Source organism: Falco biarmicus, chromosome 9 (genome assembly GCF_023638135.1).
Source record: "Falco biarmicus isolate bFalBia1 chromosome 9, bFalBia1.pri, whole genome shotgun sequence".
NCBI classification, from domain to species: Eukaryota; Metazoa; Chordata; class Aves; order Falconiformes; family Falconidae; genus Falco; species Falco biarmicus.
The window spans coordinates 27,137,485-27,153,897 of NC_079296.1; the positions used below are offsets into that span (position 1 = coordinate 27,137,485).

At 45.0% G+C, this 16,413-nt stretch overlaps 1 protein-coding gene across 3 annotated transcripts in view; it reads right to left on the reverse strand.

Annotated features, from left to right (window-relative positions):
* FBXW4 (F-box and WD repeat domain containing 4) overlaps window positions 1-16,413 on the reverse strand; it is a 62,306-nt gene that overhangs the window by 37,197 nt on the left and 8,696 nt on the right. For 2 of the 3 annotated variants that reach the window (XM_056351066.1, XM_056351065.1), the window contains exons 2-5: window positions 13,867-13,962; window positions 10,906-11,091; window positions 9,590-9,722; window positions 6,974-7,068 (exon numbers count right to left, since the gene is read on the reverse strand). In XM_056351066.1, coding sequence (XP_056207041.1) covers window positions 6,974-7,068; window positions 9,590-9,722; window positions 10,906-11,091; window positions 13,867-13,962 — 510 coding nt within the window. The remainder of the gene's footprint in view (window positions 1-6,973; window positions 7,069-9,589; window positions 9,723-10,905; window positions 11,092-13,866; window positions 13,963-16,413) is intronic. The other variant, XM_056351067.1, reaches the window with a different exon arrangement.

Below are 16,413 nucleotides of genomic sequence, written 5' to 3' on the forward strand. Positions count from 1 at the left end.
TCAGAGAGCCTGCAGAAGGTAACAGCCTACCAGTGGTCACCAACCGAGTGGGAAATGAGAAATAGAAGATTCCAAAAGAGCTTTAGGACAAAGACTCATGTGTTGACATAAATCCTGCTATACTGCTTCTCCACTGCAAACTGTTGCCATTCCTAAAACTGTCTCGTTGTTCCCCTTGCTCTTACACAATTGTTGAAGCAGGTAGAAGACGTTTTTTTCTTCCTGATGCTAAACTAACTAGCTCTTATACCAGAAATTATTTAGCTACAGCAAAGCATGGCCTGGTTTAGACTGTTGTAAGCCAAGATCCAAATACACGCTTCAAACCAGCTATCTCCTCTACCATTACAGTAAGCTGCACTGCTCAGAGCAGACATAACTTCAGTGCTGCAGCACAGACGACAGAGGTGAGTTTCTTACTTCAGGGCAATATCCTCCACTATTGTCCTCCTTCCAAATGCCAATAGCAGGCTGAGGACCAGCCTCCTGCTGTCCTCAGTGAATCAACACTCCTTTAGAGGGGCTAGGCCGCTATCTTAGGGCACTACAGCTCCACTTCCCACCTCAGGGCATGAATTTGCATCCTCTCAGTGACACCTCCGGGCTAATCTGGGAGGAGTAACAGTGGAAGGTGAGCCTGGTTAGAGGCATCTGCACCTGGGGCTCTCACCACGCAAGAAAGGTCCATCCCTCTCTGTCCTTCCCCACCCTCAAAAGCAGCCCTTTGAAAGGCAGGGGAGGAAACAGACACCACTCTAATTGAAGGAGTGAAACCTAGCATCCTCCGCCTCATCTACCTTTGCACTCTGTTTCTGATTCTCTTTGAACCTCTGGTACAGCTTGTCAGGTCGCTGCCCTCCTGAGAGATCAGAAAAAAAAATACGGCAGTGATTACTATTGTACACTGATTTTCAAGGTGGAAAAAGAGAGAGAGAAAACAGTCTCCATGTGTCAGGCTATGAAAGGGCTGCGACTGAAGCCACCTGAAAAACAAACCCTTAATTTAAATGTTAATGAAAGTGCTGAGGAGACATCAGAGGCTTTCGTTTCTCTACAAGGAGCAGAATCACCAGGTCTAGAATTTATGGCCCCCTTCACCTCCCCTCTCCCCTTCTCTGCTCCATCAGCCAGAGAAGTTAGGAAAGGAAAAAAACCCTAATTTTAACATTAACTCCACACTTCCACCCTGGGATGCAATTGCTAAATTATCTGTTGGCAGGACACTGATCAAAGGTGGAAAAACAAAGGCACACTGCACAACCGAGCAAAGGTAAACAGCAGCCAAGGTCTGATGAAGTTACCTTCTCCCCCTGCAAATTTAAAAAGCAAAGAGAAAGCGATCGCAAACTGGAAATAGAAACCTCAAACCATAGGCTGCCAGACCCCTCACGTAAGTTTCTTCTGTCACATCGATTAAACAGACATGGATTCTCCTGTGCAAACGAAGCAGCACAAGAAAGATACTTCCTCCAAGCTTTCAGAGACACATTTTTCCCCTCAAGCAAGGGGAAAGATGAGAAAAAAACCAAATATAAAATTTCAATATTGAATACAGCTCCGCAGGATTAGCAATCGATGTCTGGGTTCTAACTCAGCTACTGCCTCCCAAAACCTGCTCACCTGCCCACAACCACTAGTAAGCCAATTCACACAGTCACAGAAAATATATACATTGCAGTATTGGCCAAAAGTGACAAAAAAGGAAAAACTCAGTCATATAAGCTTTAAAGGGCAAAGGAAAGAAACTGAAGAAAGGTAAGTTGCAGCTTCCCAACCTATAGAAGTGTTTGCATATGTGTTTGTTTCTAGAGTAGAGGGAAAGGACAGGTATGTTCAAAAGTTCACCCATATGAAAAAGACCAAATATAGTCATTATCACACAATTAAAGAAAGTAAAACAAAGTCTTCTTCCTCCCAACATCAAGGGAACAGTCAAGGCACATGGATAAGACACAGGTGTCATTTTAGCTCCAGAGGGGAGAAACTGATACTCATTTCCTGCTCTTCAGCTTTGGGGTGAAAGAGCACCAAGTCAGTTATGACTGTTGCATATATCCAGAAACCCGCATCCAGATCACTCTCTGAGGTCAGTAAGAGATGGTAGTTAACACCAGCCCTAACTCTGCAAGTCCACCCTGGGATCTCACAGTTGAGCAGGTTCTTCCTGCCCCTGCTTAAGAAACAGCTGCAGGTCAGAGTCCCCTCTCAATTATTCAAACCAACCAGGCTCTACAAAGATCCCCAAGGACAGTAGAGCTATTGCTGCCTGCTATTTTGCTGGCAATGCACAAACCAAGAATAAAACCCACTTGTCCCAAGTCCTAGCAGACTCAGAGAGGTTAACTGCACAAAGCGAGGTCAAAACAGAGCACCGCTACAGCCAACAGCTCATCTTGATATGCAGTAGGGGGTACCTGCTGATGAAAGTGGAGCAAGAAATGAAGGTGGGGGGAACATTATCAAACATTTTAACTGCTGCACATTAGGGCTTCAATTGGACAGCTAAAACCACTGCAGTTGCTCTGACTTCATGGGTTGCTTTGCTCTAATGCAATCTGCAAGATCAGACTGTTTCACTTTCACAAAAAGTTCACAGATAACCATTAAAAAGAAGACCTCAAAATTAATCATTTTGATTGTTCCAGTGGAAGAGAGGTCCATTCAGTCAAGGTGCCTGTCAGTAACCCTTGTCATCTTTTCTTTCCCTGGCAAGTTTTGGGTATGTTTTACAATTTGTCTGAGGTTGTCCACAAAGGCAGTCTCCCCAGATACTACTTCCTCATAATATTCCATGGGAAAGGCAATTAGGTTAACGGAGATTCAAATTAGCACATTAAAATAGAAGAGTCAGGTCAACTACAAAACTGCATAGAAGAGACAGAGCAAGCCTAGGTTTTTAAATCCAGCTGCTCACAGAACTACTCATCTTCCTTTAACTTAAGCATTCAGTGCAGATAGCTAGTCTTCGGTACAACCTTTCCTCCTCTCTGGAGTACATTTGCACTTCACCAAGGCAACATTTGCAAGGAGAGGTCAAGTACTGTGGTATAGTAACAACACAGTGGGAAAAGGACAGGCTGTCTTTTCAAATACGCACCCAAAGCACATCTCTGCTGCAATAGGGCACATTATGGTTGCCTGATGTTGCCCCGGAATAGCACCAAAGGTTTCCTAGCTCTCTATCTGAAAACCATTTCTTTCCTTGGTTTAAGATCTGACACACTTCAAATACAACATGGGAGGACCAGTTCTCATGACAAGTATTTTAAAATCTAAATAGCAGGTGCCAGACCCAGCAGGAGAAGTCATCTTAAGTTTGAATACTTTTTTAAATCCAACACCAAAGAGTTTCTGAATCCAAGGTTAGTAACAAATTTAACATCAAGGTCCACTTTTTTCCTTCCCCTCCAGTTTACAGGTTCTCTATCATTAGGGAAAAAAATTGCAACAGTTTTTTCCCCTAAATAAATGAATGTCTCAGTAGTACAACATGTATCACAACCCTTACATTTCTACAGCCATAAATACCAGGCAATTGGACCTCATTTTCTCTATAAACCTATCCCTCAAATTAAACAGTGTACAGTGGTCACTTCTCTTCCCTGGCTACTGCCATCTCAGGGAATCACAAAGCATGAAGGTGCCACTGCTGCACTAGAAACCCCTGGGTTTGCCTCACTTTGCACATTTGAATTGGTCCACTGCACTCTGGCTTGTCCCCGAGCACACATAAATCACTGCAGTAAACACCAGTAAATGAAAGTTTAACATCTGCATGACGCAGAGTTCAAAAGGCAAATGAACTCAGGGGGAAGGGGATTGCAAGCAGCTATAAGAAACGTGGTTTAGGGTACATGGCCTCTCCAAGTACAGCATTTTACTAATTCATGGCGAAGGACAGCTTTGGACACCAATTAAACCAGTTGCTGGAGCAACCTGGGGCACCCTTATTGTAAGTATCCTCTTTTAAGGATACTCTTCGACTGCTTCTCTAGTCCCAATGTCCCAAGCACACTGACCAGCACCACTATGCAGAAGACCTGCTGAAAATGCCCTTCTCATCCCCACTACCCTGCAGGGCACCGTTAGGGATCATCAAAGCAATGAAGCTCCAATAACAAACATGGATATGAAGGCACTTCCATGGCTGAAAAGGTTATACAAAGGACTAAGCGCAGTCCTCCACTGCACAGTAAGAAGAAAAGATCTAATACACTTGGTACCCTTTTATCCTACCTAATCTCCCCTACAGTCATTCTATTTGCAGTCCCTCCAAGCAACCAGCCCAGTATCACTACATGAAGAGCAAGGAATCCTCCTTCCTAGCTCAGCACAACTGCAGGAGGATCTCTGTAGTGACACAGGGAAACTGGTCAAATCAAAGCAGAATACCCAAGAGAGATGCCTGAAGCCAGAGGTTCTGCACTTTAAGAGCACAAGTGTCTGAAGTTTAGTTTGGGTGCACAGGCACTGTCCATTAGAGCAGCAGTTCAGCAGAGCAGGACTACAGGAGACACATTAGAAAACCCAGCTGTGCATCAGAAGCGTAAGGGATACTTTCTAAGGAAGCTTCACACAGAGGGAGATATCACTGAAAAGCAAGACGAAAAGTTTCAGTCCTGCCCATTAACAGCTGAGGTTCAGTAGGAATACAACCCTGACTACTCCAGTCTTGGTCCTTTAGTCCTGGCAAGCCTTCACGTCAGGAAACTGCAGCCTCTCCAAAGCACTTCTGAATGGCTAGAGCTAAACGAGCCCTCCTTGCTTCTACCCCACCACATACAACTGCTTTGGCCTGTTCCTGAGCTCTACGTGCCCACAGCAGAGAGAGCTGGTAGGATCTCGGCAATGACGGGCCAAAATACTTAGGTGGTTGGAGCCTGATTCTACAGCAGTTCTACACCAGCAGGACTATCTGTTCTTATGGAGAGGCTCTCAGTTTACACCAGCACAAGTAAGAAAGGAAAATTGAGAGGACACGTCGAATGTTTAGGAGGAAGTGGAGGTTATAGGCCACGTTCAGCCTCACTGAGGAACAAATGCATCCAAGTGCTGGCAAGAAGGATGGGGATCACAAAGGAGGGAAAGCTTTACACACAAGTGCATAGGTAACGGATAGGGATGAAATATGGGCTCTTGCAAGTAAAACGGAAACCACAGAGCTCCCCAAAGCAGAACTTGCCAGAAACCAGATATTATCTTTTTGATACTCACCCTCATTAGACAGTAAGCAATAAAACCTATTAGTGAAAAATTCATCTCCCCTGCCCCTTGCCCTGGCCCTCCCCCACCACATGCCCTCCTGCTCTGATCCTCTCTCTCTTCTAGGATAGCTGTGATTTGTTCTGAGAAGCGACAGGTTTATAGGTTAGCCGACACCTTCTCTCTGTGGAATTTTAATTAACTTCTCCCATCGTCAATATGTTAAGGAGCAGGGTTCCCATTATACGGGGTCAGCAGCGTGTTTCAGGCCCTGCTATATCAGCCGTCAAATTGAAGAATTAATGACGTGGCTAATTGGCTCTAATTCTCCACACCCCCCCTCCCTAAAATATGGAGGGGTAAGGGGGGGAGTTAGGGTGGGCTAGCAGGGGAGGCTGGTACAGTCCACAGTCTCATAAAAAAAAAAAAAAAAAAAGTGGAGTGCACAATTTAAACCCACTTGTTCATGGGGTAGCTGTTCTACCACCTCCCATTTATCACCCTGCAGGGAGGAAAGCGGGGGTGGGGAGATTGTGGGTAAATATTGTGACAGAGAGTGTGCACAAGCGTGCACACCAGGGAGAGGGACACACTGTCCTGACAAGAGGCCACCTCAGTAGGTCATCACTTAGGAGTAGGAAGCAGCATGCCACTGGGCTCTAACCAGCCCCAGTGCTAGAGCCAGAGCTGCTAGAAAAGGGGCCCTTGCAGCACCGAAGACAGCAAAGGGCTTCTATCTAACATCTTGCAGCAGCATTAACACACACGGCACTTCTTTAAAAATGCTATCCGTCTCAAACACTCAGAGCAATGGGACAAGGGAACAGCAAAATCATAGCAGGCCTCAAGGGTCATTTCCCTGATAATGCCATTAGCTCCATACCACTAAGTTCCTGCTGCCTGCAAAACAAGCTTGGAAATCTAATGAGGACAGCAGTTGTGGGAAGTATTTTGGTTTTGCACAAGCCTAAAATTGACTAGTTGCAGACATCAGATGAGCAGCAACAACAGCTCTTATTCCCCCTTTCCTTGAGGAAGGATCTCTCTCGCATGCAGAAGACCAGCTTAACAGTGAACCAAAGAGACAGACTGTTCGCTGCTGGTCAGTGTAAGATTTAACAGTGAGAATTGAAGTTTCTCAGATTTTCATTTCCTCAAGAACAGGAGCACTTTGAAAAACACCCTGGAAAACACTGGAGTAGGTACTGCCCTTGCCCCCCATGCTAAAGTTGAAGTTATAGCATTACACCTGCACTGGAAGCACAGGGCAAGACAGGCTGGAAAACCTCATCCCTGAACTCCACTTCCACGTTTCCCAGTTCAGCATGCTCAAGGAAAACTAAGCCTTGACCACTGCACACAGCTCCCAGGCAGGGACCTTTTTACTTGGCATCTCTTTTGCCAGAGAATGAGAATATAAGTTAGCACCTTTTCAGTACAAAAAACCTCAAGAGGCTCTGGCTCATTGCTTCTAATTAGCAAGATCTACTTCACTCTGCAATTAAGAACCATCAGGTCCCACCTGAGACAGTAACAGGAACACAGGGCCATTTTCACAGCCTCTCTCTGAGTGGATCACTCCACTGCTATAGGGAACAAAGACCACACACTCTTTCCTAAGCTCCTGCTGCAGGCACAAGCACCCGATTAGCCTCCACCCAAATCAAGTCCCTGAACTGTCACACTGGTGCCTCAGAGATTTGTGGACGCACAGCCTATCCAACCCCTTTACTTCTCTCTGTTGGAAACTGGGAATAAAGAGATCTGTTACCTTAATAATGGGCTGATAGCAATGGACCACACTCGATCCTCTGTCTGCACTGTATGTAGACACTGCCCAACTCTGCCCGCGGACAGGGACCAAACCTAAAGAGAGAGATGCACGTTATGCCACATCACCCAGAAGGTGCAGAAGGTAGGACGTACGCTGCTAATGTGCCAGAAGAGCTGCCAAAACTGCCATGCTCACCTTTCCTGGGATCCTCTCCCTGAATTCCCATTACTTATTTTTGAGGAGCAGAGCCTTCAATCACTGGCAGAAACAAGCACTTGTTACACAAAGTTACACAAAGATTCAGCTTATGACTATGACCTTCCATTCCACTGGTAATAGAGAAAGCACCCCCATCACCACATACTCTGTAGGGCAGCATTCAACACTGAGACTTCCCATCTTCTGTAGTTAAATAAACAAAAAGTAGGATTTGTTCAAATCTCTGCTGCTCTCTTGAACATTGTGGGAAGTCTTGGTAGCATCCCTGAAAAATTTCCGCTCATATTATCTATAAAATTAATCATTCACTATCCTGTAAAATAGCTTTTTATAAACCCATCCCCTTTTGATCAAGTTTCCCAAGTGTGCCCCAGACTATTTCCAAATAGGCCCCCCTTGCTCACTCAAAATGTGAGAGAACCTCTTCCCTCCCTCATCAGTGCATACACGCACATACCCTTCCACCAGTTCACCACACCCCCCTCTTTGTTTCTGGGTCCTAATAAAGCCCCCCAGATTCTTGCTGGGGCCCTGCTTGTGGTCCCCATTTTCTCCACCTTGTCTTCATTCTTGGCCCACAGAACCCGAGCTCTGTAACCAACCCCCAGTGTTTCACTTCAAGACTTCAAAGCTGGGAGTGCCCTATTTGTTTGTTTGTTGATAATGCCCAGGATTGCAGGCTATTCTTGTCAGCGGGGAATTTAGCACCTAGTGTCAGCAAAAGCAGCAGAAAAGCTTAACTCTTTTAAGGCATCCCTATCTCCTACAGGTTAAAAATATTGCTCAGAGGACACTATCTGGTGCCTATCACACAGGAATGTACATTAGCAGCTCTTCAGGGCTTAGTCCTAATCAACACTCAGCAGAGCCCTCAATAGCTTACACACTTAGAGTCCCTTTAAAAGGCTGGTAGGGATTCCCTTCCATCCTCCAAGAGTCTCATTCACACAAACAAGGCAGCCTACAAAAGAGATGATAAAAAAAAAAAAAAAAGAGGTGAACATCTCTAAAGCCTGTGCTGTGGGGAGCACTGGGTGGGCAAGATCTCACACTAGCTCCAAGAAAAACAGCCTTAAATTCCCCTCTGGCCTTCAGGAATTTGTTCTCAAGGTCGGGGAGGTCTGTCCTCTGGCTACCAGGGAGGCTGCAAGAAGCCACTTCCCCAGCAAAGGGGCTCCACGGAACGGAGAGGAGCAGTCCTGCATAAGCGTGAGACAAAGTAGCATCAAGGACTTGCTCCCAGGAGGCAAAGAGCATCCCAACAGCACCCTTTGCATCTGAACACTGCTCTACTTCAGAGTGATTTTACCCAGGAGTACACCCATACAGAGGGACCAACAAGAACAGATAAGGCCATGCTGCTCAGCATGCTCACACTTCCCTATAAAACCTTGAAAGACACATTTAGGTCTTTCTTTGCCCCAGCTTCCCTTCTTGCAAAACAGGAATAGCAGTTTTCTCCCTCTTGATTCCATTAATACTCTACGGTATGTACCAGTGACCAATAATATCCATCAGCCTAGCCTAAGCAACAGCCAAAGCTTTCATCATACAGCGACCACTTCCAACAATGAAATGTGGTTATGAAGATGCTACAAGTACTGCTGTCACGCTAGCAGGACAAGGGTGAAACATCTGTGTGGAGTTTCCTAAACTACTGAAACAGAGCTGGTTACATATAGCTCAGGAGAACAACTCTCCAGGTCCATGTAGGAATACAGCACTGCTAACCAGATCCAGAAGGACAAAAATTAACAAGGTCCTGCCTCAAAAAGAAATAATCAGAAATTATGTGAAAGGATTCAGTGGTGCCAACTGAAAAGAATAGAGAGTAAACAGTATCCATAGTCTAACTTCACTCGTGGTTTGCAAACCAAGAACCATAAAAAAAAACACCCAACACACACACGCCAAAAAAAAGCCCCACAAGCCACAAATAAACAAACCATAACCAGACAGATTTGGAAAAGACATTATGCTGTCCCTTGAAGACAGTGAATATACAACAGAGAGCACGTAAAGCAGCACTGCACCAGAAAGCAAGGACGTGCTTGAGATACATATGGGAAGTTTCAGACTAACTGGCATGGATCTCTACTAAAGTGTTAAGACAGATGTACCGTGAAGGAAGCAGAACATCAGCTGCTGCCTTCTGCACTTCCTAGTTTAAACCAGCAGCTGATGTTGTAAAATATTGCCAAATCTTTTCCTTAAAAGCTTGGCACAGCAAGCATCTTTTCAGAGACCTGAGCCTACGCCAAGATACCCAGCACTCCTCCTGCACACGCACAAGACAGGGCTCGCAACAGTTCTGCTGACACAAACATTCATGGCACGAGACTTCTGAGGTCACCTCTGCAGCAGCACCACAGCTACTGGAACATCACTGCTCACCTTCGCTGTTCTGTCCCGGGAGCCACTGACGATGAGGCCACCTTGGAAGTCCACACAGTTCACCTCCTGTTCATGTGCGGAGAACTTGGCGCTGTAGGAGCCACGGATCTTGTGAAGGACAATATTTCCATCTCTGAAAAACAAATCCCCAGGCAGAGAGCCTTTATCAGCCGCATCTCCCTTAGACACACACCTTCCATAAGTGCTTAGGAGTGCCACAAAAAGACCTGGACTGATCTCATGAGAACTGAAATTCATGCAGCACTATTAACCCTCCACTCCTCACACATCACCTGTTCTCCTGCAATCCCACATCTGGCCAGTCAGAGCCAATCTGCTGCACTTGAAAATCTTCCTGGCTGACTTTCCACCCGCCACTTTGTGTTAAGCTGCAGAAACTAGCAAAGCAGCCATTCCTCCTCCTACTGCACTGAGCTTGCCAGAATCCTGGCTGGATGCTAAATGGCTGGAGTAAGGGAACTAGCTGGAGTACAGGTCATTCTCATCCATGTCCAAGCCTCAGCTTTTCATTCATTTCAGAGCTGCTGCGCAGGGTATTGTGCTTTGAATTAACTACAAAGACATTTAGACTTTTTTCAACCAATACAGTTACTGGAATTTTAAATGCATGCCTTCATTTTCACCTGAATTTTGGGCTACAGTTCACAGGGGAGAGTCTCAAGATATCCAGGGCAGGCAGCCATCCTTGCATCTCCCAATTCTGTGCTTAAGTGTTCTGTATATTAATAGTGAAAACATATTTATAAATAACAGTTCTGTTATTTGCTGTAATCAAAAAAGGCTAGTCAAATGCAAATATAACTGAAGAAGGGCGCATGTGCCAGAAGGCTTGTCAGTTTTCCTCCTCTTCACAATTGTGTCGGTAGGACTAATAAACATATACTTGTCTCTAGAAAGCTTTACGCACCACTGCAGTCCAGTTAACCAGCAATTCTGAATATCAGAACACAGCCTGGCTACCTCAATTCTAACAGGGAAAGAAATGAAAACTGCACATCAGTCAGGATTACTTGATCAGTCAATCCTGATACAACAATCCTGTGGACAGCCACACAGGTTCAAAAGAGAAAAGGACACTTTATAAGGTCAACAGCACGAGACTCAGCTCCTCCGCTGCTGTAGTAGCAGCTTTGTCGGGACAAAACCAAATCATAAGAAAGGAAGCAGCAGCAGTTGAACACAGCCAAGCACAAGGACACTTTGTAGATCGACCCCTCTGCTCTGGGCTGGAGTTACACAAAACCTTTCCAACTTCACTGCCATACTCCCTGGGCTCTTTCATTCGCCCAACTTACCCCCCTCCACTGACGATGTGGGAGTTGACAAGAACAAAGCGACACACATCCTCCTGGTGGCCAGAGAAGATAGCTTGAGGGTGACACTGCAAACCCGTGCTGCCTGCACAGAGGCGGTAAGCCTGGATGTTCTCTGCTTGAGACAGGTAGAGATACTCGCCATCCAGCTCCAACCAGGGCATCAAACTGCGAACAGACAGCAAGTTGTGGGGTGCAGGAGTGGGGAGAACAAACCAAACCAAAACAACCTCACACACAAAAAGAAAAAAGATTGCATATGTAAACACACCAACAAAAGCAAATGCCCACTCAGGAAACTGTCAAGTTCAAGCTGCTGGTCACATGCAAAAGCAGGACTTAATATAGTAGCACAGCTAAGTGAAGCTTCTCCAGCAACATACAAAACAGATCACATTGTTGGCATTTTTCTAACCAAGAACTGAGGAAAAGAAAGCATGGAATCTCTGAAGGAGAAGATGGATAAAAGATGAGTAGTGAGTTTAGATAGGAAATACTTCAGGCTCTCTGACACCTCTTCAAGAGCCCTGCACTTCTTAAGAAACTAGACTACCAGGTATTTGTAAGCTATGCCAAGCATTTCTAACAGAGCCTTCAATACGAGGCTCTTGGTACAGTCTTGATCCTGTACGTTATTTGCTGATGTCTAGCAGAGACCACAAAGCTGCCACTGTTTCACATGCATCTGAGCAGGGGAGCAGGCATGTCAGATAACACAGGTCTTCTTACAGACAGAAAGTCCTCCACTTCCTACATTCTCTGTATAGCAATAGGTAAAGCAGCAGGGTAAGCCTGAGGCTATCCAAGAACTGTGTGCTCATCATGCTGAGAAGGTATTTTTCTACATTCACACCTCTTGCACAGCTGAGCCAAAAGCAACTGCAGAGCAACCTCTTGATTTCTGTTGCCGGTCTTTCAGAAGAGCCCATACACCCTTTCTGCCCCTTGCTACCTATGAGACAGTGGCAGGTTCCTACAGACAGGTTCCAAGCCAAGAGCAGCAGACTGTTAAAGAAGCTGTTCCAAAGTATTTTGAAGGCTGAAGTTACAAGTGGACAATATGCTTCACTTCCTGGGAGACCAAAAGGAGACTCTCAAGAAAAGTCTGAATCAAGTCTGTCATCACAAGAAGTTTATTTATTCTTGAAACAAAACCGAAATCCAGAAAACAGAACAGGCTACAATGCACACACTTAGCCAGTGAGCTCTTTGCTCAAGATCTCACTTCTGTGTAGCCACCACAGAATCAGCAAATAGGCCTTCTAGACATGGCAAGGCCAGATAAAGAGAGACATGGGGCTTGTGTCCTATCAGGCATGGATGCATGAAATTGTCTCCACCCTGCAGACATTGCTGAGTGCACCAATACCCATGCAAAAGTTGAATAAAACCAGAGCCTTTCCAAAGAGCAGCCTTTCAGTTTTCAAACTATTCAGGAACAAACTGTTTTGAAAGCAGGGTGCCTTCTCATAAAAACCTGTCTCCTTTTTTCCAGATTATTCATCCTCAGAGTCATGATTTTCTGCGTCAGCAGAGCCATTACGCACGGCCACACCTCATAACATCACAATGAGGAACTAGAAACATGCAAGAGGACTAGATTGCTTATTAGATAGAAGTTTCCTGCTTGCCTGCATTCATCTCCAGCAACAGGCTGTTAGTCACATGGACAAAGCAGTTGAGCACAGGTTACAACGTTCATCTGGGACTTGATCATATGCATGGAAAAAATAGGAGGCATCTTTGGAGCAGCAGCTTTGTTTTAGGTGGGCTTTGATTTCCCCTTCCTTCCTTCACTCCTACGCAGTCCTCTAAAAGCAAGTGAATATCCAGCTTACCTAGACTACAGCCAGTTTCTATGGCTCTCCTCCTGTTGCAGTTTAGCTTTTTACTTTTTTCTATGGCTTTTTCATAAGGAGAAGTAACAAATTTGAAGTAGGATAAATGAAAATTAGAGGATGCCATTTGGATGGTGGCCTCATTAAATCAGTCCTTGCCTTTTTATTTGGGAAGCTGGTTTAGTAATGATCTCTAACATCCACAGAGCCTTCACAGATGGTTGCAAGCACTTCAAAGGCAGGTATACAACCTGCACCAAAAACCACTCTGCTCATTACAGCTGTTCCCAGGACTTTAGACAAGCACCGGCACATTATCCACCACTTCAATCTACACAGCACAAAAAGGCATGAAAGCTCAGCAGAAGGTCCCTTGTTCTTCAGTAGCTAACAAACCATAGTCTTTCTCATTTTTCCGTCGGTCTGAAAATTTAGGTGTGCTGTTCAGACAAGAGATCTATCTTATGCTTTGCTTTGAAAGCTGAGTGCACCTTTTTAAGCAAGAGCAAGAATTTAACAACAATCTCCTCTCATTAATGTCAAATATACTTATTTCTTTAGTGAAGGAGAGAAGCGTAAGGTAGGAGAATGGAAGCAGCATAAGGTAGAAGAACAGCAAGTAGCATTTCAGATTTTTAGATTTGTACATCCAAATCAGGGGCCAGAATAAAGCACAGGACACAAACTAAGCATTCTGAGGGGACAGAAGTCTACATCTGGGATCAAGGTATGCTCATTTTAAGAAAAGGACAGAAAACAGGACAGAAAAATGGTATACAGCAACAGATAGGAACACAACAGTTCGAAGTCTGTAGTAAAGATTGCTAAACCCAACTAGAACTGCAGAGATCAGAACAATGACAGATTCAAGCTCTTACTAAGAAAGGAACTCTCGACTCTGTGAGTGAATCCCTAGGGCAAGACAGCAACTCCAGTCACCCCACATCCAGCTAGCTAGCAACACCCAAAACAGGCTAGTGACATTATTTGTAAGACCCTGTGGATCACAAGGAGCAGGAAACATCTCACTTCAGGGCACAGACACAAACCCAAGGCCCCACAGCAGCTGACACAGAACAAAGTAGAAGAGAAAGGAGCCACTTGCTTGCATTTCCATTTCAGGACTATCTCTCTCCTGCAGCGTCCGTGCTTCCAGTTCTGAGATACTTTCACCCTTTCCTTCACTGGAATGCCAGCTGCTCTGCAGACAGAGGAAGAGAGATGAGATTAGCAGTCAGGACTGATGCTATATGGACAACAAATACACTCAAGCTGGTCACAGGTATGCTCGCACTGGTTCCACAAATGATGGAATGGCAAACATTGATGGTGCCTGAGCCACGCTGGAGCAAGCACATTTGTGAGAGTTGACAGAAAAGGAACACTGGGCAGAGTGGGCGCTTATGAGCATAGAAAGCTTTCAGTTTTCATAAAGATAATCCCTGATGGTCACTAGTGTGCAAGCCTTAAATCTGATCCAGGCCTGATCTAGTATGCTGAATGCAACACAGGTTCAGACAAAATGTAATCAAAACAAAGTGACATGGAAAGAAACTACCAGAACAACCAGAGAAACAGGACATCACTCTTCTAACAGAGACTAAAGACAGCCAGTTAAGGTAAGGGAACACCATACAAGAACAGATGGAGGAAACACTAGTCAGGAGAACACAAACTAGAAGCCAGAAGAGTGTGCCTAGCCAGAAGACTAGTAAAGAAACTGCTCCAGATCCTCACCTGCCTGACAATCATAACCAGATAAAATAATTAGAAGTCAAGATACATTCAAACTAAAAATAAAATTCATCTGTACAACCACCCAATGCACACACACCCCAAGATGGCCTATCTTTTCCAGCAGCTCACCAAAGGATAGAGAATTCCACCACATTGCTGGAAAATTCTCTACTTACAGTCAGATAAAGTTACTACAAGAGAGACTATAGTTCATAAGCAGTTTCTGGAATACAAATCAAAATTATTGGGACGAGCTGAGACAAGCCAAGATCAACACAGCTCAAAGGTGACAAAAGGTAGGTACCACAGAGACCTGGGACCAAGATCTCTTCAGAGTCTACATGAACACAACCAGCTCAAACAGCTGTTCAACATCTGTTTCGCTTTAATGATCCAGAGTTGATTAAAGAGGGGTGAAAAAGGCAGCTTTAGCTCCCATCTTTCTCATACCATAAACTTAATTATTCAATATCCTTGGTGGGGCTGCTTAGGTAGAAAAGATCAGAAAAGTACAAACAAGAAACTCTGAAGTTACCCTTTGGAACTAGGGGTTGTGAATCACTTACTAGATTAAAAGAGTTTATCCCCTTTTCATGCATTTCCCAACAGCCAGTGTTCCCAGGTGCATAGGATGAAGGGAAGATCCTCAAGAGATGGCGACTGGTACCAGATCAGAACCAGTTCCCTCCTCCTATCCCTACCGTGCCCCCAACTCGCTTCCAAAAAGGGGGATTTTTGGGTGCTCTGTCATTTTTCAAACAAAGATTAGCTCGCTGTAAATAAACATCTCCTGAGGTTGTTAATGGGTGTAGGAATCTCTAACCTGGCCCTGGGGCCTGGCCAGATTCTCATTTTCCCAGCCTTCCTTCCATAGCCTCAGGCTCCTTTTTTTCTGCTCACCCTTCCCTCCCCTTTTCTATGCTTTCCGGCACTTAGTCACCATTATAATTTGACTGCATTCCTGGGCATGTGACCCATTTTAAACAAAAACAGAAGCCGCACACAGAAAAGCTTTTCGTTCCCTAGAAAGCTTTGCAACTCTAAGTTTATGATCAGTAGAGCCACATCAAATAAAACTGAATTTTGGAAGCCACAAGTTCTTCATTTCTCCTAACCCTTAAAAAAAACCCGCTGAAACCGAACAACAAACTATACAGTTAGCTTAGGCTGCAAGAAAAGGAATTATTTTTTTAAAGGAAGCACTTGCAGGAACTTACGGGGCCAGATAGTGTCTGAGATGAGGAATGCGCAGCACTGAAAAGTCAGGTCAGGTCCAGCAGCCTCCTCATTGCTTATTACTCTCCCAGACAGAGTTCAGGCTCTCCGCCTACATCCAGTTCCATTCATTACTCCAAAACACTTCTCCCCACACTCAACCCTCGGTTAAGTTCTCCCTACGTACAGATTTTAAGTCACCAGCTTGCACAGTGATGGAAAACGCACTCACGCCACAACCCCCTCCCCAACACATACTAGCCCAACCAGACATCCTGAGCTCAATGCACAAACCCTACTAAGACTAGATGTAATTTCCAAGGCTCTGAAAAAGGTGAATCCAAGGTCAAAAAAAGCAGCTTCCACCTTACAGTGCTGGTCACTTTTCTAGTTAGGGGAAGGCCTTGATCCTCCTGCAGCTGAACGAGGAATTTCAGAAGTCACACATTGGCTTGGCCCAGAGTACCATTACTGCAGTTACTCCTGTAACAGACACCTCATTCCTTCACACAAATCAACAGTTCCTGTCCAGAAGTGTCAAGGGTGGGCAAGAAGGACTATATGGGAGAGGTCTAGTGGGGTTGGAGGCTGGAGGGGGCGTGGTATGTGGGTATGTGTTTGTTTTACCATTGATATATTATTTATCCAGCCTGCCACCCCCATATAGCAATTCTGGATCCAGCTAATTTAAACATGTCTT